Genomic DNA, 25,050 nt, shown 5'->3' with positions numbered 1-25,050 from the left:
ACTCCTCAAAATGCCCAGAGTTAAGAGGTAAAATAAAGATTTTTGCTACATTACAGTTCCTTTCTTTAATCACCTACATGAAAAGAATTAAGAAATCCAGGTTTTCCCTCTCCTATCCAGAGCTGTCCTTCCTATTTTCCATAATACACAGAGGATGATCTAAAGATTTCACCCACGCAGACCATGACTTCCCTCTCTAAAACTTAAAAGAAGTTAAAATGGTCACAGCTGATTCACCCTTGCTGCTTGGAAAGGCTGGAAGAACAGCCGCTTCTCCTAGGCAGCCAGTCAGCAAGAGCTGAACGACATTCTGATCATCAGCCTGTGTCTGAATTTGCCCGAACCTAAACAGTTACCTTGAAAGTAAGAAAAATATATGCACATAATCAGAATTGTTTAGGTTGGGAAAGACCTTTAAGATCATCAATTAACCATTAATCTAAAACTGTCAAGTCCACCAATAAACTATGTCACCATAAAAGCATAAGCACCGCATCAACACATCTTTTAAATACCTCTGTATAACCAAACACTGCATTGTGGTATTATTTGTCCACTATCAATGTATTAAACTGCTATAAAATGGCAATTATTTTCAGAATTGTAAATTACTTACAATGCAGTGGCCTTTTTTCCCTCCACAACATAATAAAGGAATGCTACCATTCTGTGAAAACCCTTTATGAGTTTAAGGAAATAATTAAATTATTTATCTCATAATATTCAAGTAAAATTGATGGAGAAAAAAAATGAAGTCTCTTTAGATTTGATGTATCTTCTCAGCTTAATTAACACAAGCTTTTCCTGGTTTAATTTGCACTTAAGAAGCGGGAACTTTACTCAATTTGCTAATTACTACATTTTCAAGCTGTTTTCTTGAAATAGATGGCAGCCTATCACACTAGGAACCCAAATTTCTATAGTTACCTCGAATTACGTAATTGTCCAAAGCCTCTTCCATTCTTTTCAATGCTTCAGCTCTATTAGAGCCATAGGTAATCAGCTAAAAAAGGGAAAAAAGTGTTTAATTACACAGAAATGAGATAGTTTGTCTCTAGATTTTGAATAGCATTTAAAATAAAAATGGTTTGCAGAACTTGCAGTCACAAAACCATTTCTTGCACATTACTGTATCTGTGTTTCAGAGGCACTCTAAAACATCAAGAAAAAAAAAAGTAAGATCTCTTAACCCATTCAATGAAAGAAGTCAAATCACTTTTCCTTCATAAGAGCATTTAAACAAGCGCTCTCTTCATCTTTAGGCACACAGAAAATTAGAGCAGCGGTTCAATATCTAGTTGATTCTCCTCACTCATAGTGACCAACCAACTTCTAAGATTTAAGTGTGACTATTGACAACTGAACTCCATGTCATATCTTGATTTTACCAATATGTTACTGATTAATAATAACTAAGACTAATAGACATTATCAGCCATTTCTTTCACTGCTTCTTTTTCATAGAACTATAGAATCAGTTGGATTGGAAGGGACTTTAAAGATCATCCACTTCCAACCCCCCTGCCACGGGCAGGGATGCCTTACACCAGATGAGGGCAGTCAAAGCCCCATCCAGCCTGGCCTTGAATACCACCAGGGACGGCACATCCGCAACTTCTCTGGACAATTTCCTCCAAGTAGCTAATCTAAATCTACCCCCTTTCAGCTTAAAGCCGTTCCCTGCTGTGCTATCACTACTTGCCCTTGTAAAAAGTGCCTCTCCAGATTTCTTGTAGGCCCCCCTTTAAGGTACTGGAAGGCTGCTAGAAGGTCTCCCCAGAGCCTTCTCTTCTCCAGGCTGAACACCCCCAGCTCTCTCAGCCTGCCTCCGTAGCAGAGATGCTCCAACCCTCTGATCATCTTCGTGGCCCTCCTCTGCACTCACTCCAACAGGTCCATGTCCCTCTTGTGCTGGGGGGCCCAGAGCCAGATACAGCACTGCACGTGGGGTCTCATGAGAGTGCAGTAGAGGGGCAGGATCACCTCCATCAACCTGCTGGTCAAGCTCCCTTTGATGCAGCCCAGCATACGGTTGGCTTTCTGGGTGGCAAGCACACATATCCAGCTCATGCTAAACTTCTCCTCCAGGAAACAGCCCCAAGTCTTTCTCCTCAGGGCTGCTCTCAATTCATTCTATCCCCAGCCTGTATTTATGCCTGGGATTACCCAACACAGTTGGAAGCCAGAATTAATGACATTGTAGTTCTGGCTAGGTTACATTAAAACAAGAGAGATGGGCAGCACCTAAGTCTGAAAGTAATAGCTCCTGTTTAAATCAGAATCTTTTCAATAATCAGATACTGCAAGACAGATAGTTACAGTGTCAAAAGATTATTTAAAAAAAATAAAATGTTGAGAACTGACAGTAAATTTCCTCTAGTCACAACCTTCCTTCACTTCTTTCATATTCCCTTGAGGCATGTTATCCCTAGCATCTTTAAAATACTGATTTACCAATCCTTTAATATACTACCCCTCATTTAAAAGATCCATTTAAAAAAATTAGTGTTTCATACATGTATTGAAAAAACAATCATCAACTCACTTTTGAGATCATAGGATCATAAAAAATGCTAATATCGCTTCCTTGTTGTACGCCACTGTCAACACGTACCTTCAAAAAATAAGGAAAATTAATTATATATTGGAAAAAAAATATTTCAACATAAGGATCAAATCTACCCGGCAGGCTTAAAACATAACACCCATGAGGCTTCTCAGACACATTTTTTCCCCTTGAAGAGCTAGAATAATTATCTGTTTTCACAGAAGCTTGGAGGGGGAAAGGCAGCTTTTTCCTCCACCAGGAAAAACACTTGCAAGTTACCCTCTCCATTAGAAGAAACACAACCGCAATCTACACTTGATAGTCAAAATTCTCAAAAGAGAACAAAAGTTCTCCCAGAATGTACAGTAAATAGATTAAATCTGATCCAACAATTTAGTGTTACACACTCTGAACTTCAACTCTGAACATAGCCAATTCCAATTCAATGCCTGTGATAAAATACAATTGCAATTATTTTTCTGAATGACACCTGGCGTGAAGGATGCCCCTTATAATCACATCTTTTCTGCGTCTATATGTAATCACTTCCCTCATGCTCTGCTACAGCCCTTCCAAGAGCTCCAGTAGAAATACAAGTAGGGAGCATTCAGCAGGAACTTTGGAGCTCTGCTTATCAGCTCCATAGGAATACTGATCCTGTGGTTTTCATGTCTGTAACACTTTCCTTCTCTGCCTCACCCTCTCAACTGTAAAACATTTTTTTTCTAATGCTGCTGTTCCCCTGAGGCTTTAATGTTTACACAGCTTTTCCCATGGCTTTGCTTTGTAAGGACACAGCCCCAATTAAAGCTCTGATTCTGCAATATTCATGGAAAAAAATAACACAAGTTCAAAAATTTCTTTTGAAGAGGCTGATTGCTGTTAACCAGCCAACAAGTTAGCTAGTATATTGCTGATTCTTGTTTTCATCTCTCAGTTTGATTTCATCACTGTAGCAATGAGGTTAGCCATATAAAACTTCTCAAATGAGCAACTTCAGGGGGATAAATATTTATTAAATTGCTGCTTTTAAGCGCTGGAATCTGAAATATTTTTTAAAAACTAATCAAAATATCTGGAGAATGATAAACGCATTCTGGGGATCATAAGGATGGAGGGCTCTAATCAAAGCTGTTGAAACAGCAGGGTTCTGATATACCGCATTGTAAAGGAGGTGGGAAAGAGGGTACTGGAATCTCACTTAAATCTTTACCTGTGGGAAGGAACCTTTGTAATAAACAGCAGCTCATCTGTCTGCAGCAAGGCAGAAAAAGGTCAAAGCAACGGCTGTTAGGCCTTTAATATTTTAATTTAGGCAATTATCAAGGGACCACACGTAGAACCTCTTGTCTACAGAATCCACATGAGGGCATGATGATGACTTTATTATCTAAATGACATAAAAAGATACCCTAGCAGGTGTACTCACTTCCTTCAGAAAGAAACACTGTCTGACTAGTTTCCATGACATTATATTCTTTTTATTAAAAAAAAATACTTATTCATATATTAGTATTTTTATATATTTGCATTTTTATATATTTGCATATTTATTATTTATTATGTGTTTACATTTATCTGCACACCATATTTACTCATATATAAAGACAGTAGCCATTCTGTAGCATTTTTAATCACATTTTATCTGAATGCGCTTTACCTATGCTTAACTAGGCCCCCCACTACTCCTATCAGGTACATTTAACATTAGCTACTGATAAAAAGGTAGTTCAGACACATGATTACAGAAAAAACATGCAGCATCTTTCGCAGCTCTCTTTCTTATAATTGCTAAACCATTCTTCTTCCAAGGATATCTGCCTCTGTATAAGGTCAATACATACGTTCTCACATTCAAATCAAAAGGAATTCATTTATCTACTCAGTCCCAGATAAATCCCTTGCACATGACATCTTTTGTAGATAAATACATATATAAGATGTGAAGGTATGACATACATACTCCATGCATATATTTGTATTATACTTTGGCTTTTACCTCCAAAGTAGCATGTATAAAGTGATTCAACACAAGGGTTCAGGGATGCTCTACTTATGCACACATGTGCATGTATTTATACATGTATATCATATTTTGACAAAATAAAAAGCCCATGAAAGGTGCATACTTCAGACCCACAGTAAGCAGGTTAGTCAGATGCTAAGGCAAGGCTTCTGAGGCTACTGACTACATGCTCTATGATTCTGTTCATATGCAACATGCAAACATACCACTATACATTTACATTTGCTACTTTAAATTTACACTTTTTTCTAAGTACAATATCCTAAAAACTGAAAAAAAGTTACAGTAAGAATTTAAAATTCTTTTAAAACTACTGCTTAATTTCCTTTTTTTTTTCTCTTTAAATCCGGACCCCTTTGTGGAAGTTTAATTTTCTTAAAAGAAAATCAAGATGACTAAAAAAATGACAGCAGAAAAGAAATACATTTACCATCTTCAGTTCTCCCTCTGGTGCTTACATTTTCAGAGCCTGGTAACAGTAGGTGATTTTATAAACTATATGGTGTGAGAGAACTTAATGAATATTGGATGAAAAAGAAACCCTAATCCAACAGACAGATACTCACTATAACATATTTCCTTTCTTTTACTCAGTATTTAAAGTACCAAAGAAAGCAAGGGTTCAAGACCCTACTGGACCTTACAGCTCATTGGTATTACAGCCCAAACACTTCTACTGCTGTTGTAACTACCATTACATATTATGACACCAGGACAACATTAAAAGGAAAAATAAAAAAGCTGAAGAGCAAAAAAAAGCACAATCTATGTCACAGTCCTGCAATGAACTGCTAGCGCATTGAACTCCACTTGCCAACAAATACAGGTTCTAGTCTTTCTCAATACTTTGCTGTATCAGAGTGTAAGTTTTCTCTTTCTGGTAAGAGTCATTAAAAGTCCAGACTGGTGATCATACTGGCAAGGAGCAATGCTGGAGCTCTTCAGATATGGCAGTACCTTTGCTATGTTGTGTAAGAGCACTGAACATGAATGCTCATTATCACAATACAGGGGCTTGTGGCCACCCATCTTAAAATTCACTATCAAAGATGAAAAAAAATAGGTATTCACAAGTACCACGTTCTAAGGAAATTACAGACTACATGACAAAAATATAGCCAGGATATTCCCATCTGTGGCTAAGAAAAAAACCTTCACATAGCCATGCACACCAGTTCCACTGGCTTGAGCAGCTGACAAACAGGCACAGGTAGACTAACTACCTAACTTAAGACACAGAGGAAATAAATTGAAAATGCATTGGGCAACACACTGCTTGTAAGACGAAATCACTGTGACACACAATTCTCCACTACAGTTTTTTAAGCCAACTTGTTGACATCTCTAAAATCTAAAATGCATAAAACAAAGACTATGGCACAATGGGCCTGTAATGCTGAACTTTTCTAGTCATATTAATTTTGTTCTTAGCGGCACAACATTCTCAGGAGAGAAATTAGTTTCACAGTGGCAGAAAACATGTATTAAGACACCAAACCATGAGTGTCTACATAAAAATAGCTGTTCTATTTTTAATAGGACAATAGAAGTATATAGAAAGAGAACAGCCTAGACACTCCATATGAGCTCCTCAAACCATTGCTCTGAAGCCTCCAGCGTAATTAAAATTTCTTTCTTTGGTACCACAATGGGCCACGTGAAGCAATCAGGCATCTCCCACCCTTCATTTTCAATTCACCTCTCCCCCTAAGCACAACTCCCAGCCCACCCCGTCTACCTGACAAGTGACAGCCCAGTCTGATTAAATGCTTGCAAGGGAGGGGACTCATGGGCCTCCATGACAGGCCAAAAGTGATCACCATGGAGATACATAATTACAGCTGTCAACGCGTCTACTGTCCTGCTGGCATCAATTTGATTGCTCCCAGCAATAATGATAGACAAAGCTTAGTGTGCACTCTCCTGCACCCAATCACTTTATCTATTCCGTGGTCCATTTAGCTGACATGCAACATTCACACAAGCAAATAACAGCAGTAAGCAGAACATTTAAAGCATTTTAATTGTTTTTTCTTTCTATGGATGGCTCACAAGCGCAAATGTTATTACATAAAACTCCTGCTGCAGCATTAATTGAAGAAAGATTTGGTGGGACAAAGACTGTAGGGGGTATAGTTTGTCCATTATCACTTGTACTTTCAACAGGTCTCACGTTTGGAAAATTGCAAATTGCAAAAACTTGCAAGGGCAAAATGTTTGACATCCTGTTAGTTATTACAACATGGTGAAAACTTCTAACAACCACTGGAGTATTCATTATAAATTCTTATTAAATACACTCTTTGTTTCATTAAAAAAAAAGTTTAGATACATCCAATGATACCTTTTTCCCTCATCTCCTCTTTAAGATCATATAATGTCTTTTAGATCTTCACAATTTTTTTTCGGCTTTCAGGCTTTGAACACAGCATGAAGCCTTAAAGACCAGAAAGGGTCAGGTCCCTTCAGAAAGTACACGGGCAAAAACAATTTAAGAAGCGAAATAAATCATATATCCAATAACATCTCCACATTTGAGATTCCTCCTGTAATCTTTCAATATTTTCCCTGCAAGCAATCAGACTGACTAATCGTATTCACAGATGGTACAGCCTCATCATTCCACTAACTGACATAGTGTCATGTATATGCGTACTTATGACTTAGACTACTTTGGTTTTACAAAAAGGTAGTGTCCTTGTTCTTTACACATAGCAGAAAACACTGTTTGTTAAACAACTTTTCCATATAGTCAGACTGTATCCTGAAATGTGTAATAATCACTGTAACAAATTTCCTCTTAAAGTCCACAAAGCTAAACAGAAAGCACTGGCAGTCTCTCACTGGTGTCCCCAGTTCTCTGCGCTTAAAGAGCTGACACAACATTTCACTGTACTTTCAAATCATGTGTCTGAAAAACTTAAGCTGAAAGTTATAGAATGTAACAAAGTATTTCAACATATAATGGTTTCCTGTTATACCAAATCTGAATATTTTAAACCCAGTTTGGAAGTGTGCATTTTTAAGTAGTTTTTCAGGTTTCACAAGTAAGTATTCTCATGTCCTGTCCCATTCCCCCTGGCAAGAAGCTGGAAAAAAAAGCCTGATTTACAAAGCTGCAAAGTACTTAGAGTCTTCATCTATAAAAGAGACACTCTGCACCCATGAACACCAGAACCAAGTTACTTACACTTGGCACTTGCAATGGCTCCTGATACTGAGAAAGTTTACCAATGGATGGCAGGCCAAAAGATTTGTATGGGTCCTGAAATAAAATTCAACATGAGAAAGCGTTAAGCTTTTACAGACTCAGAGAAAATAACACTTAAAAGCTTAATGGCTAACAGAAACCACTGCTGGAATGACTTTGTTTTCTTCCCCAGAACTACTTGTGTTGAAGTACATTTCTTCATCCACCTACCCCTGTGACTCCAAATAAACAGCTGGAAGCATATAAATTCTCTTGAATCACACTCAAAAAGCAGAAAAGAAGTGTTCTGCACACAGCTACAGTACGCCACCAAAATATACGAAGATGACATTTTCAATTGCTACTTTGTGCCTTGGAAGAAGGGTGGAGTTGAGAAGTGAGTATAAAGAATAAAATTCTAGAGATAAAAAGAGCAATTAGAAATTCAATTACCTTAAGAAACCAAACTGAGCTTTATGCCTTTGAAATCTTCTACATAATGCAATGCCAATATAAACTTCATAGGACAGCAAATAAATATATGGCCTACAGAATAACTAAATTCATGGCAAAGTAGTTGGACCCAGCACTTACAAATGTGGCAGAATCTAAACTGAACAGAAAATAAAAGTCCAAGTATCAGTTACTCCAGAGTAAAGGCTACCCATGCTCAGAATAGCTTCCATGCCAATCACAGGGCAAATATTTATTATTTATCAGAACAGTCCATATAACTTGTAATCAGTATAGCAAACTGAGGATTACGTGCATGAAGAACAAAACCAACATAAAGTAAGATGCCTTTCATCACAAAAGCCACAATAGTTGGAACGGAAAAAAGACATCTAGAGGCGCTGAATTACTTCTGAAAAATACTATTACCTAAAACATTCCTAAACCAAAATGAAGGAAGCTAGGCATAATTTTTAATTCACAAATCTTGGTTTTCATGCATCAAAAATGGCAGCAAAAAGACATTACCTTGAAATGTCCTAAACATGCTTGAAAATGGCTCCTGCATTTTAGTAAGTTTTTTTTTAAGATGAGATAGTCATACCATAATTATTAAACTATTATCTTGCAATGCACTTTGAAAGTTTGTCCTATAAACTCTTGTTTCAGAAGATATGTAACTTGCTTTTTCAACAACCTATTTAAATGTTTTAATACAACAAAAATTCTGTAAGCCACTGAATTTTATCTGTCTTCTTAAGTGAACAAGTTTCACATGCACAAGTTAAGAAACCTGGAAACAGTAGTTAACTGTAGCAAGTAGCTCCAGCACTGCATTAAACATGAACAGAACATATAGTAAATGTCCTTAGAAATAAACCTTAATTGACTTCTATCTTTTTTTAATTTTGATTTCAGAAAAAGCTATGTTGAAATACACATTGCATTTTTAATTTAAAAAAAAATTCTACAATTCTACAAAATCTCATTAACCATTTGTGTTGCATACTCTTAAATTGTGACTTTCATATGATATTCCTTAACTTCACCTTGGCATCTATCCACACTCGGGTATTACTACTCACAATTCAGCCACCTACCTCCCTCCCTGCTACCACTCATTTACCTCAGCATAAACTCGACATTCAACCGCCCAGCCGTTGATGGGAATATCAGCCTGTTTGTGCCTGAGAGGGTAACCCTTAGCAACACGGATCATTTCCTGGACTAAGTCCAGGCCGGTAATGCATTCTGTGACGGGATGTTCAACCTGCAAGGTCAAGAACTGTCAGTCAATAGGTAACAAAAAACAACAACAACAAAAAAATCCCTCTCCATAAACAACCACAGATAAACAAGAAATTAGATCAGCCAAAGAACAGACAAAGAATACATTCCGATCTTGGTCTTCTTTCCCCAAAAAACTGACAAACATCAACAAACACTGCCTTTTCAGGATCATCCCGGAAAATAATTAGGATATTACAATGACTAGAGGCAGCATACAAAAGGAAAACTAGACAGAACACCTTAGGAGGGTTTGGGGGTTTGTAGGGGTTTGTTTTGGTTTCTTTTTTCATTTATTTTACAAATTCAAATGTACCTGGTGATGATGAGTTAATTTTCATTTGTTCAGAAGCTTTTCCCATGCAATTTTGTTTTTAAAAGACTTGCACTGTAGCCATAAGTATATTTTAACTGAAAATCTCCAAGTAGCTGATAATCAACCCATTCTGCTACACTTCACATGGCATATACAGGACCCACTTACAATTTTCTATAGAACAAGCCTACCCTAAATCTCACCCATTCGCCTGCTTTCACTAACCTGTCCTGACAAGCAACCAGATTAGCGTAATCTTGCATCAGCGCAGTGTAGCAGAAATGAGCAGATGGATTCTTCAATTTTTTTTTCCACCTCCAGACTTATCTGTTTAGTGCTTAGCATGCACAATAGCTGGGCTGGACCAGCAGAGTCACTCTGCACTCTCAGCAAATTGCTGCTAAGGGCTTTGGATGATGCTGCCATGGGAATACCCATCGTTCAGGCTAACCCGGCATGTGCGTACGAGCATGCACACATGTGCGCGCATATGCACATAGACACACGCTCTTTTTCCTTGAAATGGGGATCTAAATGGATATATTTATTAATTTTAAAAAGACCCTTTAACTAGGCAGCATACAGCAGGAAAGCAAGCAAAGATAGGAGGGCACACCATATAGATCAAGTAAAAAATAGGCATGCTAAAAGCATCTTCTTCACACAGAGACATCTATTAGACTTTCCATATTGAAATTACAACAGAACTGACACTTTTATTATAAAGTGTTTGCGTTCCAAGGGCTAAAACACCTCAAAAAACCACACTTCACAATGGTTTCTCTATCATGAGATGTCACACTGTGTACATTTTGTGACACAGGAAAAGGTCAGTGACCAAATCACTTGTCTTTCTTCCTTCAAGTACACTAATATTAAGAAAAATATTTAGCCACTAGTGTAATCTTGTGACTTATCAGAACAAGTAGATGCTTTGGTCTTTAAGAAAAAAGCTTTGTAAAAATAAACAGATGGCATCCATAATTAGCCCTGTGTGTGCTGTGAGTTTGTTTAGAGTTTCAACAACATTTTAAGATGTTTTGACATAATTTTAATGATAAATCATCACTGAAACAAGCACCTATTCTTTGAAGGATAAGTGACATTGAAATGGGAATTTGATTATACAGTTTAAGATGTACCTTTGGGATTCAATCTTGAGTCTACCTAACACAAGATATTCTCCAGCATGTCAAGCTTAATAATAGTATTTCAAGAATCTATGGAACATCTTAGTATCTATCCTGCAGTGTTAAATTGAAGCAATTCAATTTCTATTAAGACTTGAAGTTTCTATTAAAACTCCCTAAGTTACTTATCACACATTCCTGTTTGGACAACAGAACTTACTCTCTTATTTTGAAATTCAAGTTTTAAAAAATTACCTTTGAGTTTAGAACACATCTGGAATACTAACATTCCAGATAATTAAATTACAACAGCTTTCTTTTTTTTTTCTTTTTATTACAAAGACATTTGCATTATTTAGTTATACTGTCATTTATCTTGGATAGCAATTGGCATTCCAGATTCAATAGCTTCATTGTTGTTTTCAGCTTTATTGTTGATGATCAAAATAGGATGGAATGTTTCTGGAAAGAAAAATATTTTTGTTGTTCGGTTCTTACGACTCACAAACATTTATTTAATCCATTCTTCAGTACAGATCTTTGACTTGGTCAATATTTTCTGCTGTTTCTTCAAAATACTCCCTTTGTGTCTGCACATAAAACAGCATTCAGAAAATACAATGAGGAATTTTTTTTTTGAGGTTTTCTTGGGGGTAAGCAGTTGTTTTGCTTTCCTTCAGGACTGTGCTTCAGCAAGTGCTGTTTAGGCATAATGTAGAAGTACCAATCATACCACTAATTTGGGGGTACCAAATACATTTTGAATGCATTTTAGTATACATTAAGACCATAAGATAACCAAAAATGGGGTAGAGAAGAATTTTAACCTTGAAATCCTGGTTAACTTATTTGTAAATTTAACCTTTCAGTGAGGTGTGTGGACCAAATTGCACATGTTTTCGCCATTTTCTTTTGGCAAGGAGGGAGCAGGAGGGGTCAGTATTTTAAGCAATATTCACAATATGCTTTGGTGTACAGTGCAAAAGGGCTTTAATCAAGCAGCAATGCCATAACCTGGTCAAACAAACACTCTGAAATGGGGTTTTGGAGGTACAAGAATCCACCCAACAGAGAGATACATGCAGGATCTGAAATTAAAACTCTAACCTTTTCCAAAGCAAGGAAGGACAGGAGTAGGAAAAGCTAAAAGATTAGACCCCCTCTTCTCTCTCCCCTCCTCCACAAAAAAGCACACAGACATCATCATCCCCTACTTACAAAAGCTCTGCAATAACTGTTTCAGCTATTTGACTAACATAACTGTAGTTTTTTTTAAATTACTATTAAAGGCTAGGCTTTAAACACTTTTTTACTTTTCAGCCTTCTACTTCAGACGTTACTCTTGGTTTCCCTGCCTGATGTATTTTCTTCTATTAACTTTATGCTATATGTCTTCTCAATCAGCAGCCTTTACTTGCCATTTTATAGATGGTAAGTCAAGGACTGAATTTTTAGAGGTGAATGCAAGTATGCCCACAAACAGAGCTGAATCCCTCTCAGTTGATCAGCACCTCAATGTTGCAGTCAGCTGACTACAGTCATACTCAGTTTTGTAGTCAGCTGATCCAAGATCTTGCCAATGAAGCCCTAGTCAATAAGGTAAGAGCCAATGTTCGTATGGTTACGAGATAGTGGGTAAATTCACACATTTGTGTCTGTCCTTAACACAAAAGGCAAAACCAGACATGTCTGCAGCAAGCAATCTAAGGATCATAGCTATATCATCAAAACAGCTGTACCTTATTCTCAACAGGTCAAGCAGAAAAATTGATCAGCAATACCTCCCAATTAGTTAGCTGCCAAAAGGATCGCCTTTACTACTAGTTCCTTTACTTACACCAAAGTCCGGTCATACACAATTTATAACGAGTCATCATTTCAACACATTTAAGTACGATACGCATCACCTTTAAAAAGTCTTACTCCCCATCTTCTGTGATATACACACACCTCTTCCCCTAAAAAATACCACTTATATTCCTGCTTTCAAGTCTACAAAGCCATACCCGTTATAGCTAGCAACATCTATACATGGTAAAGTGCTGCCCCTTCATACGGGACCTGCTCTTTTACAGACATCTCACAGCAGTTGAGATTCACTGTGTGTATTAAAAGTAGTTTTGCTTCCCTAACCTCTTCCAGTTTGTACAGCAAGAGACACTAGTGGCAAAGCCCACGAGAAAATAGTAACTAATAATACATGGTGAAGCAGGTACAAAAGAGCTAGGGGTACCTGCCAACATCGCAGTCCAGTTATCATCCACGCCCCGAACAGCATGGAGAAGTTGCTAGTTCTCCTCCTGTTCTGTGACTGCCAACACTCTTAAAACTTTACCATACTAGGGTTTATCCACAGCTACAAAAACAGTCATGCAGTTTTTACGAATAGTTGGAGATAAGAGTTAAATTAGCAATGACTTATATTCCCCTTATATTCAGGGGAATCATTTCAGGATGCATTTTTCCCAAGACCGTCAAGGTACTCAGATCTAATAGCAAACACTTCTGGATACTCTCACAAATCGCTCTCTTGCCCCTGTGTGCATAAGGCATCAAGTTACTCACGATTTGGCGCATTCAAGCAGACTACAGTGGCCAAGAAAATCTGAATTTCAGTAGACTTAAAACTATAGCCTGTGTCACTCCTACTACTGTAAGTCCCTAGCTGGTGTCAGATACTCCTTTACATTCAGATAAATAATCTCAAAACTAACTTTCAACATACACCTCAGTGTCCAGGAAACATGATTCACCTGGAGTCCCACAGGCTTTTCTGCTGCAGCCAAATCCAGTATCAATTGACCCAAACCCACCAACTTACAGATGCTCCTCAACCCCCTTTACTCCAGTAAGTCTGGTTTCTATTTCGGTGAACTGAACAGCCACAGAGGTGCACACGTGTTCTGCTCTTCAGGCATGCCAGCTTCCTGACTACTATGAGCAGGAGTACTCTGGGGTCACATCTTGTTTCTGCAAAAGAGTTCATGTGTATATGGGGTTTGGGAGCACACAGGAAAAACAGCTTTTCAGAAAGGCTGCTGGAGAACAGACAACGGTTGGAATAATGCACAGAATGAACAGAGAGCACACAGGAATATGTAACAGGCAATCCCTTGTGTTGTCCTTTTCCATAGACACAGCATGCCGTACCAGTTGCTGTTTATTTTCTTATTTATCAGTGTGTGATCAAAGAACTGAGTTCAACCAGAACTACAAAAACTTTCCATCAACTAAGATGCTCAGATAGACTTCTGTTGTTTCCTCTGTAAGATGCTATAGAAATAAAGATTAATGTACAGACATTTGGTCCCAACTAATTTTTTAATCATAGCATATAATAACTCTGAAAAGAAAAGTAATCTACTTCCTCATAGGAATTTATCTTCCAATAATCATTAATTCAGTTTTCTCAATTTTAATTTGCAAGGATTTTTTTTCTTTATCACACTGGACAGACACGGGTAAGAAAACACTTACATAGCCTATGAATACTGAACCTGTCTTCTCTGTGTTTTAAATGAACAGCACACACTTTATATCAACAAATTATTTAGCTCACAATTTCAACATAACTTTCTCAATAAACACACTTCAAAAAAACAATCTCACAATTCAGTAATTCTACATAATTTCGTTTCCACTACATACTTCACAATATAAATAAATTTGTACCCACAAGACCTACACTGTCTTTCCTAAAGATGCAATCCCTGCTTTCACTGTATTTAGCAGCAGTATTAAAGCCCTCTCAGCGTACTTTGTTCAAGGTGGTTATGGTCACACTGCAGCCAATCTTGGTTTGCTTTACATCAAATTCACCAGAGGAAAGAAACTATTGCGCCCTTTCAAGATCTTTTGTTCCTCTACTTATTAAAAATGAAGGGGAGCCTCCTTTTTCTCTACTTTATAAATAGTATTTTATGATAGTTATGTGGTAACATCGTCTCCAAGATATCGCTCTATGCCCTGGCAGCACTGTTAATGGCATCTTTCAGATTCAATGACTTACACAAACAATGTTGTTCTCTTCTGTCAACAACAATTAGCAATGCTTTTCTGTAGTTCTTTTGGGAAGCCTGAAAAGCAGACAACCAGTAGCTACATAATGGAAGTTGCATTAGGAGGCAAGAATGTGGCAAAAATCTGGTTAACTGTTGTCGGCTGACCCTCTTGTGTGAAGAAGTGTTGTTTGGCAGCAAAATCACCTTTTCTTTCGGTTCTAAAAATGGCCATGAACAGCTGGTATAAACTGTGTGCAGAATGGATTCTGGTGGGCTTAGGGGATTGGTAATGGGATAAGAGACCTTTCACCTTTAGGTCAGTAGTTCAAATTCAGCCCAGGTTAGCGGCAATTGAAAGTCTTTACCATCTGACACTGTTTGTTAGCCTACTTAAAATGACTGAAGCAAAGTGTCACAGTAAAACACAATTCCAGTATTAAGAAATATGAAGAGTCTCAGCAAACAGCAGAAACAGTCACTTGAGACTTTACTTTGAAATCTCTCCATTCAGACTCAGCAGAAATCTGGTCCTCTGCCTCCTGACAGCCCCTTTCACTGCTCCCACACTCAAGCTCACCTACCACAATTCATCCTCTAGGCAGCTACACACACCCAGACAGCAAAACTACCTCTTGATGTCCCATGGGTTTGCTATGGATACCAAAGTCAGCACCTCTCTGTGGTTTTAGACGGCAATCCAGACTCAGCTCATCACTTTGCTATTTGTATTTTGCCAGTGCTGTTTATATAGTGCAGCTGCAGAATTTTCCAGCACTTATCTCCTTCACTGAGCAAACATGTAGCAGGTGCTGCCTAATGATGTGCAACAGAATATAGATACCATTATGAAACTGTTAGAACCAGGAGTTTATAAGTAGTGAAGCTCCAGACAATCACCAGCTGGATTTCTACATATTCCTAGACATTTCCCAACCATGCTCTTTATTACTTTCATGAGTGGACAAACAGACGAAAAGGAAGGTAGAAAGAGATATATTGCACGTAATAATTCTCCCTCTGTCTTTTACACTTCCAGTTCTGCACAAAGACAAAGCTCTGGAATATATCATTTTCCAGGGGTCAGTAAAATCTGCTGAAAACATTGAAAGTGGTGAACAACATATCTTAACACTGAGCAATGTTTTATGGGCGTATGGAAGTTTATTTACGTTTGCCTTATGCCTTAGAATCAAGTTACTTTAAAAGAACTTGAAAACATTTCTATAAAATAAATTCTCTCACTACAACTGTAAAATAAAAACATACAGATATGCCACTTGCTTTCAATAAATCTTTTACAGGTTGACAAAATATTCCACAAAATTAACTTTTATTCTCTAAAAAGTTATGACAAAAACATTCAAACTGTCACATGGGAGAAAACACGCTGCTACTCAAATTACCGTATTTCTCAACTCCACTGTGCTGAATACACTCTATACAAATGATGTTTTCAATAGGATCACTCTAAGCAAATTTGGTCATGTTTTGAAGAGGGAGTGTTCACTTGTCACTTAATTTGCACAACCCATGGGGGAGACACAAGGTTGGGAACAGACCTGAAACACAAATGTACAAACTGCATTCAAGGTGAGTGCTCTCCTCACACTGCTCCTTGTACTTCAGTTCTTCTCAAGCCAATGACGGATGCTTCTCATCTACAGATACTACAGGATTCCAGAGTATGTGATATTTACCCTTTGCTGTTACTAACTGATTCATATGCACTGAGCTTAGCCACACCACACGCCCATACATTAACAGATACTCTTTATTTACAGGAGGTAGACTCTCTTTCTATCAAGTCAAAGAGAAGTATTTCTCATCTTCCAGTGAAAAGCAGAAGACACTTTCCTAGCGAAAGCCAGCACTTCTGACGGCAGCCTGATAAGGAGATGTTGACACAATTTGAAAGTTAGAAAGGCTATCAGTCTAAACATTCAGACATTTTTATGTCAAAGCTCTTATTTGGCTATTTTGGACTATGCCCTTGAAACAGCTAATGACAACTAGGTAACACAAAGCACACCACAGCAGCTATAAAGAATTAGAAATTCAACATGTGGTCTGCCTCAGCGATCTGAATAGTAGTAGCTGCCTGAAAACCAAAAGTGCCCTAAATGACAACATACAGAAATTCTCTTGTAGCTGCTAGGGCATATATCTCTACATTTTCCTGTGGAAAGTAAGAATAACTAGTTTTTCTATGCAATTATCCGATCTTGTGTCTCATACTTATCAGCTAGCCTCTGAAAAATGTCAGAAAAGCAGATAGAACAAAAAGAACATTGCCAACAGCAAAGAATAAATCATTCTAGCTGAATCACTTGAGAGAGTGAAACATCTGAAACAGATTTGTGTAGCATACAAGAGACACAATGGAGTTGATTCAACAACCTTTTTTTGCTTTCCAATCTCACACTGAATTGCAGCAACACTTAACACAAAAATTAAATAAAATATGAACTTCCTGTAAGGTGCAATTTATACTTCTTTGCAGGACTATACAGCAGAAAAGGTATATTCCCAAAGAGTTCCCTAAAAAGACAGCCAAGTAATAATACAAGTCTCAATTACTGCAAAATTAGTTACCAAAAACACTGGAAGATATCTGACAGATAGACCAAAGGGAGGGACGAAGAAATCAGCAGGCAGTGAAATGTACTGGGTACAGTTTACTTCCCTTTACACAAGCGTATTCTGAAGTAAAAAGGCTACAGTGATCTGATTAGAGATTGCTGAAACATTGAAACACACATGGGAAATTGCATAATATAGTAGACATGTTCTGATGATGCTGACAGTAGCTCTGTCTGTAATGCACACTGAAAAAGACCTTAGTAGCATTATTTATGGACCAGGTACCCATCATTTGGGTAAGTTCTTCCAACTGTGGAGTGTTCAGCAAAAACAGGGCAAGGGAGCCTGCTAGCCACTGTTCAGAGTTAGGAAATGCAAAAGTTAAAAAAGGCTGAAGCAATACAGGGACATCTGTAGACTCTCCTGGTTCTGAAGTTAAACCTTGATGAGCCTCATTACAGTTTCTATGTTTGGCTCTTAATGGAAGGGAGTTAGTATGAGATGTTAGTTGTATAACTGTTAGCTGAAGAGAAAGTAAAGCTTGAGACCTGGGAGAAGTGACAGATCGATCGTGTAAACCTGGGGAAGAATCAGAGAAAATTACTACTCTCCAGCCTCAAACTGAAATGCTAATTAGAGACAATACACGGTCAGGATAGAGGAATTAGAGAATATCTGCACAAGTACTGTAATTTAAGATTAGTAAATTTCTTTGAGGGTTGCAAAGAATGAGTCTGCTGTTACAGGGGACTGTCAAACTTAGGCTTAGGCTATCTTTCAAAAGGAGTCTTTAAAGTCCTTAAAGATGGAATTGTGAAAGCTTTCTTACTGCATATGTGGAGACCTCTACAATCAAGCAAGTTTATTGTCTGGGACTTTGAACACATACCACTAGGCACTGCAGGGGGAAGACACCACAAAACAGCAAAGATAACATCTTGAAAACAAATTACAGAAAGGACTTCATGGATACTTCATCCCTAATTATATTTAGGAATTGATGGACAATAATATACTACAAGGATAGCAAGGAAATGTTTCTGAACTTCCAGAGGGCTATGCACAAAATCACACGTTCATTTTCTTCTATGCGAGCAATAACATGGAGAGGCATTAAGAAGCATTCTCTCAAAAACAAGATTGAGAAAAGTGTAAATTATGACCAAAGAGACAGAAATTCTTCATCACATTTTAATGAACTATACATTGCCATTAACCAGAACCTTCTAACTGAATCTCAGGTAGAGCAGATTGTACTTAGGAAACTTCTAGCAAAAGCATGTGAAATATAACTGTCATGAGTAATTCCAAAAACAATGCTGCCTGGCAAGGCAAGGCAAATTTTACCAGCAGTCCTCCCCTAGCACAGGGGAGGACTGCAACACCCCCAAATCTTCTCTCACTTCTTTACCCAAAGCATAAATTTACCCAGCCATTATACAAAGTCATACAAAGATGTCAGAGGATCTCTTTATGCTCTATCCCTGCCCACATGTAAAAGCAGCAGGCAGAATACGTCCCAAAGAAAATGTAGCCAGAACAGAATAAGCAGCTATTCACTTTGGTGCTTGATTCCACATTTCTGTCATTATTTAATGAAATGAGCAAAGGAGAATAAGGACAATCGAATTTACGTGCTTACAAGAAGAACTGTCTTCCTGTCTTTGAGAATGATAACCAGACTTCAAGTTATATGCCCGTTTTCTTAGATTATGACCAGAAATTCATTATAACAGTCAAATAAGAGGTAGAGGGTTTTTTCCATAAAACACTGCTTATCCATTCATTGGCAGTGTACTGACTTCACACGCTGTTACAAAAATCCTACACCACGTCAGCATGCTTTTTACACAGATGCATTCCAGTCATAGCTTCAATCATATGCAGATTGCTGGTGGAGTTTATTGCTGATGCACACATATAGTTTTAATCACCCTCCTAGAGAAACTCAGCAAGCAACCATCAAAGTATAAAAAATAAAAAAGAAACTTCAGGGACCAGTGGGGAAAAGCATCAGAGCACAGGGGCTAGCCACTTACTGTGAACTCACAGTGGCACTTAACAGTGACCTCTTGCAAGGTCTTTAGGTCAAGGGTAACAAAGAGGAAAAGCTCTGAATGCTTACTTGAGTGCTGTGCAAGGGCTCACTGCTGCAAAGTCTTGTATATGCAGGCTTATTTAAGTGAGTAGATCTTTTAAGTTCAGTGGGAAGTACTCACATGCGTCAAGTTAGTTACGTTTAAGTCTTTGCAGGAGCAGACCCCTAACTATGGAAGGAGGTTATGTTCTGTTTTTTAAAATAACACTTTTCTGAATCTGAAGAGCTGTTTTTCTTACCTGAAGTCTAGTATTCATTTCCAAGAAGTAGAAATTCTTACTGGAGTCCACAAGGAATTCTACTGTTCCAGCAGAGGAATATTTTACTGCTTTGGCAAGAGCTACTGCTTGCTCTCCCATTGCTCTTCGAGTTTCAGGGTCTAGGAAAGTGCTATGATACAGAAAGAATGCCTTTTTTTAGTTAAAAAAAAATAATTAAATCATTTAATCTTCTGCTTAAACTACCATCAAAAGAGGCCAGCATCATTATTAAAGTTAGGAACATGTCAAAACTGTCAAATGGATGCCTTTACATTTATATTACTACTAAATAGCTATACTGCATGCTTTGCAATGTACAGGAAATTCAGGGCAAATAACAGTATTCTCTAAAATATAACACAACTTTTTTGGAACACTGAGATTTATAATAATGCAAGTTAAATGAAAAAAAAATACATAAAAATTCATGATACTTTAGAAAGCATATATTTTTGGAAAAAAAAAAAACATACAACCCTGTAACTAAAAAATCCAACCAATGGAAATATGAGTGCCAAAATACAAGACAGGAGGTCTAAGGGGAATTTGTTTTCTGACTGAATTAAAACACCATGGACATTTACTGATATTTTAAGCAATAAAGAAGTTTTAGAAAATAATGAAGTATTTATTCAGGCTTCTTATGTGAGATTGCAATGAAAAAAATTTGGGCATCCATAATATTTAACTAAAACACTATCAACACCGTCATGACTTAAACCTTAATATCCTGCATTTCTTCTCTCAGCTTTACCCATAACCTGAAGAGCAGTTATCCGTGTTTGTTAACTGCAATTCACTCCATTCCACACATCCTGGACACACTCAAAAGCACCCAAAATGCAGCTCGGCTACCACCTCAGAGGCCCCTGTGAGCACCACCCAAATACCAGATCTTCTTATTCTAGAAGTGCAACATGCCCCTTCCACTGGTCCAGTGAATCAAAAGACTCAGGTTGGTCTCCTCTGTCCTATAAATTCAAATTAACCTATGCAGATTGTTAATTTAGAGCTAGAGAAATTTCTGTGGCTTTCCATCAAAGCTGTGAAACTTGTTGCTCCTCACCCTGATACACTGACCTTCAATGAAAGACAACATGTAGTTCATCTTACATAAGCTCATAAATACGCTTATTATATTTCAGTGGTGATGCACATTTGGCATATAACTCAGTTATCATTTTAAAAGTACTTTTGTAAGGGAATAGGAATCAATTCTGCCCTGTCTCTATGTTATGGTTTAAAACTAAAATAACAAATGTTACCTATTTCTTGAGGTGTCTTTAAAAGTGGGTCCTAATTCTGCAAAGCAGCAATCAGCAGCCTCCACCGACCTGAAGTGTAGGTCAATGTGACATCAAAGTCAATGAAGCTCCACCTGGGGCCCAGGACTACGCTCACATAGAAGCCAGTCCTGGGTCAGGACTTATCTTTCAGTACTTGCTATGGTGGTTTTCACTGAGACCTGAACTCACAGAAGAGCTAAGAGACTGCTGCCACAACAAACCATATTTGACATGACACAAAAAGTGAGGAAATATCTAGGCAAACTAGGATAGAATTCTTTTCTTCATCGCAAAAGTGCTACTTTGCACCTCCATCCTTCCAGTGCTGACACAGGCAGATTCTGACAGACAGCAGGGCAGGCTGGATCAACAGGAAAACAAAGTCAAGTCTGATCCAAAGAAAGCTCCCAGATCCTACACCAGATTGAAGGGAAAAACAGAAGACATGCAAAACTATGTCGCACCTGCCAAAAGTAGGCACTGGTAATGTAAAAGAGTTTCATATTTCTTATTTTGATTCAATAAGAGGATAATACATTACACAAAATCAACAATCTATAATTCAATCTGGGGTTTCTGCAAGGCTTTGATCATGAAAGGTCAATGAGTGGCTTATGAAGAACAGAAGCTTTTCAGTATCGGCTTCATGTTCTATTTCTAGAATAACCATCATTACTTCTTATAGAGATGAAAGACAGTTACTCCCCTTTATTACAGTGGTGTCCTCACTATGTTTGTTAAATGTAGGTCTGAAATCTCTCTGTTCACCTCCTGCTGTAGCCAAAGAATGGAACAGAGGTGTCACACTGCTAAACTTGATCTCTGCCACGTGGTTAAGCTTTATGTTCTAAAATGACTGGATCATCCCTGCAATCATCTAGGTTAATTAATCAAAGCTTTCTTATTCCCCTCCACCACTTTATCTTTCATATACATTGTTTCTCCCTCCTCTAACAATGCATCTTTTACAACTGAAATAACTCTTGTCCAATCTCATTAGGCATCACTTGTGAAAACACAGCATTTTAAACCTGATTTCCAATCTTTTTCTCACATATACACCTGTTTTTCTTCCAACCAAATAGCTCCCGTGGCAGCATGAAGGCTACGAAATAAAAAAGATTCACAAGATAAAAGCACCGAAGAGAAAATATAAGATCACAGCTGACACTTAACTCATAAGATATTCATCAAGCTATTGCAAATTTGATCAAAGACAATACAATTGGTTTGTGCCATTGTTTCTACAGCCAGAGATGAACCAAATGGGCGAAATGTTACCTCCCCACTTCTACCCATCAGATAATGTTTCACAAAGTACTTCCATCACCTTCACTTACAGATAAGGTTGAGAATTTGAAAAGTACAGTTACACTGTCAGTGGAAATTTACTGCCCAGGTTAAAAAAAATACAATAAAATTCAGTAACATCTACACTTCCTCTGAAGATACCACTATACTGGCAGAGAACAGTACTTTCAGTTTCTAAACGTCAAGGTCAGCCTATCTGCTCTCAAGAAATAGTTAGGTATATTGTTTATTCAAAAAAATTACTTATCTACAAAAAACATTCTCCTTCGAGATACCTATTAATTACTACAACAATACAAGTAAAAATATGTTAAAGTATTTGAGAACACAGTTTTGACCCTAAGTCTAAACTGGCCACCTATGAATCACATACACAGTCACAAACAGAACAAGCTTGCTGTTTCTCTTAACCCCAAATCCTTCAAGGATTTCTAGACAGACTGACAGAAAATCATAGAATCATAGAATGGTTTTGCGTTGGAAGGGACCTTAAAGATCATCTAGTTCCAACCCCTAGTTTCAACACCTTCCACTAGACTAGGTTATTCAAAGTCCCATCCAACCTGGCCTTGAACACTTCCAGGGATGGGTCAGCCACAGCTTCTCTATGCAACTTTCAGCCTCTGTGGTGAAATGAGAAGCCAACAGCATCTTCCAAAGAGGTGTGAAGCTAGAAGCAAAGAAAATTACTGTAAATCTCTGGAATTTTTGCATAGCACTAACTTTTGCCCTGGACTAACTAAAGTACTGGTGATGATCAGACATTTCTTATTGTCTGTGATTCCAAGAACAGAGAGAGTAGAACAACTGCTGAGATTCAAACATGAAGTAATCCTGTAATTTCAACAGTTGCAGACTTAGCTTTCAGAAAATAATAGAGATTATTCTCAAAGCCAAAAGGCCCTCAAAAATCAATCTCTCAAACTAGACACTTAGGAAAATACCACGATAGCAAAAAAGTAAATCAAAAGAAGCTCAAGAAGAGGCCAAAGCCAAAAGCCTTAGATTGTATAAAAGACAAACAAACATTTTACCCTATAGTATTCCTATCTCCTGGGCTTCACAGAATGGTTAGGGTTGGAAAGGACCTTAAGATCAGCTAGTTCCAACCCCCTTGAACATTTGAACACTTCCAAGGATGGGACAGCCACGACTTCTCAGAGCAGCCTGTTCCAGTGCCTCATCACACTCACAGTAAAGAATTTCTTCATTATCTCCAACCTAAATCTCCTCTGAAAGGTATTAAAAAGAAAAAGAAGAAAAAAAAAAAAAAAAAAAAAAAACACCAAAAACCCAAACAGCTTCAACCTCTCAGAACTTTTAATGGCAGCTACCATTTAAAACAGGAAAAAAAAAAAAAAGAGAGTGTATTTCCTTCACCCAGCCATATAAGAAAAGGTGTTTCCAGGAGTCATTAATCAATGACACTAACTGAAACATCACTCACAGGAATGGCTAACTTCAGGCTTTAGGGTTTCTACGATGTCTCACAGAAGTCAGTACCCTGCTTATCTGCAACTATCATGTAACCCTTTGTAAATAAATGGATTCTGCAGCCAACTGCAAGTGGCTGTAAGGCAGATAAGGCTTCCAAAGCTGTCAATAAAAGTCTGGCAGAGTCTAAAGCATTCAACAAGAAAGAAAGAGTTTTCATGCCAAATTTTGGAAGCTATTGACTTGTGAACACTCTTTCATGTGAGTTATGGGAAGGGATGAGGAAACTTACTGACAACTCCAATATAGAAGCCCAAGAAAGTTAAAAGGCTGATATTTCTGAGGAAAGAAAACACTGATCACAGCTGCCTGGCAAGAGAAAGACACATCACTCTCCCTTTAGTTGACCACATGCATAGAGAATGAGCAGGCAGTAGTTGTGGGCAGCACTTTACACATAGTCCTGAGGCAAAAAAGTCTTCTAAGTGCTTAGGTATATGTATATGCACATGCACATTGTTTCAGGACCTGAAGAATTCACATTTCACAAACAAAAACATAGTAAGATCTTTAGGCATAAGGCTTCCGAGAAACCCACAATCACTACCAGGAAGTAACAAGAGCTATTTGAGTATTTATTAGTGGGTTTGTATAATTAGATTTAACGTTTGTTTTGTAACTTAAAATCTAGGTCCTAAACAGTGCCAGTGCCACAACTACAATTCAACATTCATTTATATGCTGCCTGTAAATAAACATCATTTGAATGATGCGCTTTTCCTCACATCCTGAATTATTGCATCACATAGTTCTGCGCTATAAAATAATGGTAAAATCATCCCAGCTGGTGAACACATTACACTGGGAATTCCCACAGGCAGTGATATACCTATGTATGGTTTTCTAAAATCAGAACTTCCTTATGCCTTTTTTATTACACAAATTCTCTGATGAATGCTATGCAACAGAAAACACAGCAAGACCATACCTTGCACAACGGCAGTGTATCTCAGCTCTATTTGAAATCAGTGGGATTAAGATTATTTAGTACTTTTGAGTTACTGTTTCTATAGCTTACTATATCTATAGTTTACTACCATCAGTGGCACTAAAAGTGGCACAGAGAATAT

At 37.7% G+C, this 25,050-nt stretch overlaps 1 protein-coding gene across 3 annotated transcripts in view; it reads right to left on the bottom strand.

The window, feature by feature from the left end:
* The window catches only part of PCCA (propionyl-CoA carboxylase subunit alpha), a 283,684-nt gene that overhangs the window by 160,703 nt on the left and 97,931 nt on the right, over nucleotides 1–25,050 (bottom strand). For all 3 annotated transcript variants that reach the window (XM_057402101.1, XM_057402102.1, XM_057402103.1), the window contains 5 exons: nucleotides 19,869–20,019; nucleotides 9,344–9,487; nucleotides 7,765–7,839; nucleotides 2,546–2,614; nucleotides 928–1,003 (listed from right to left, as the gene is read on the bottom strand). In XM_057402101.1, coding sequence (XP_057258084.1) covers nucleotides 928–1,003; nucleotides 2,546–2,614; nucleotides 7,765–7,839; nucleotides 9,344–9,487; nucleotides 19,869–20,019 — 515 coding nt within the window. The remainder of the gene's footprint in view (nucleotides 1–927; nucleotides 1,004–2,545; nucleotides 2,615–7,764; nucleotides 7,840–9,343; nucleotides 9,488–19,868; nucleotides 20,020–25,050) is intronic.

Source organism: Pezoporus wallicus, unplaced genomic scaffold (assembly GCF_028554395.1).
Source record: "Pezoporus wallicus isolate ANWC-B61680 ecotype Strahan unplaced genomic scaffold, APGP_CSIRO_Pwel_v1 contig_6520, whole genome shotgun sequence".
Taxonomy (NCBI): domain Eukaryota; kingdom Metazoa; phylum Chordata; class Aves; order Psittaciformes; family Psittacidae; genus Pezoporus; species Pezoporus wallicus.
This window is presented reverse-complemented; position numbering and strand designations above follow the sequence as displayed.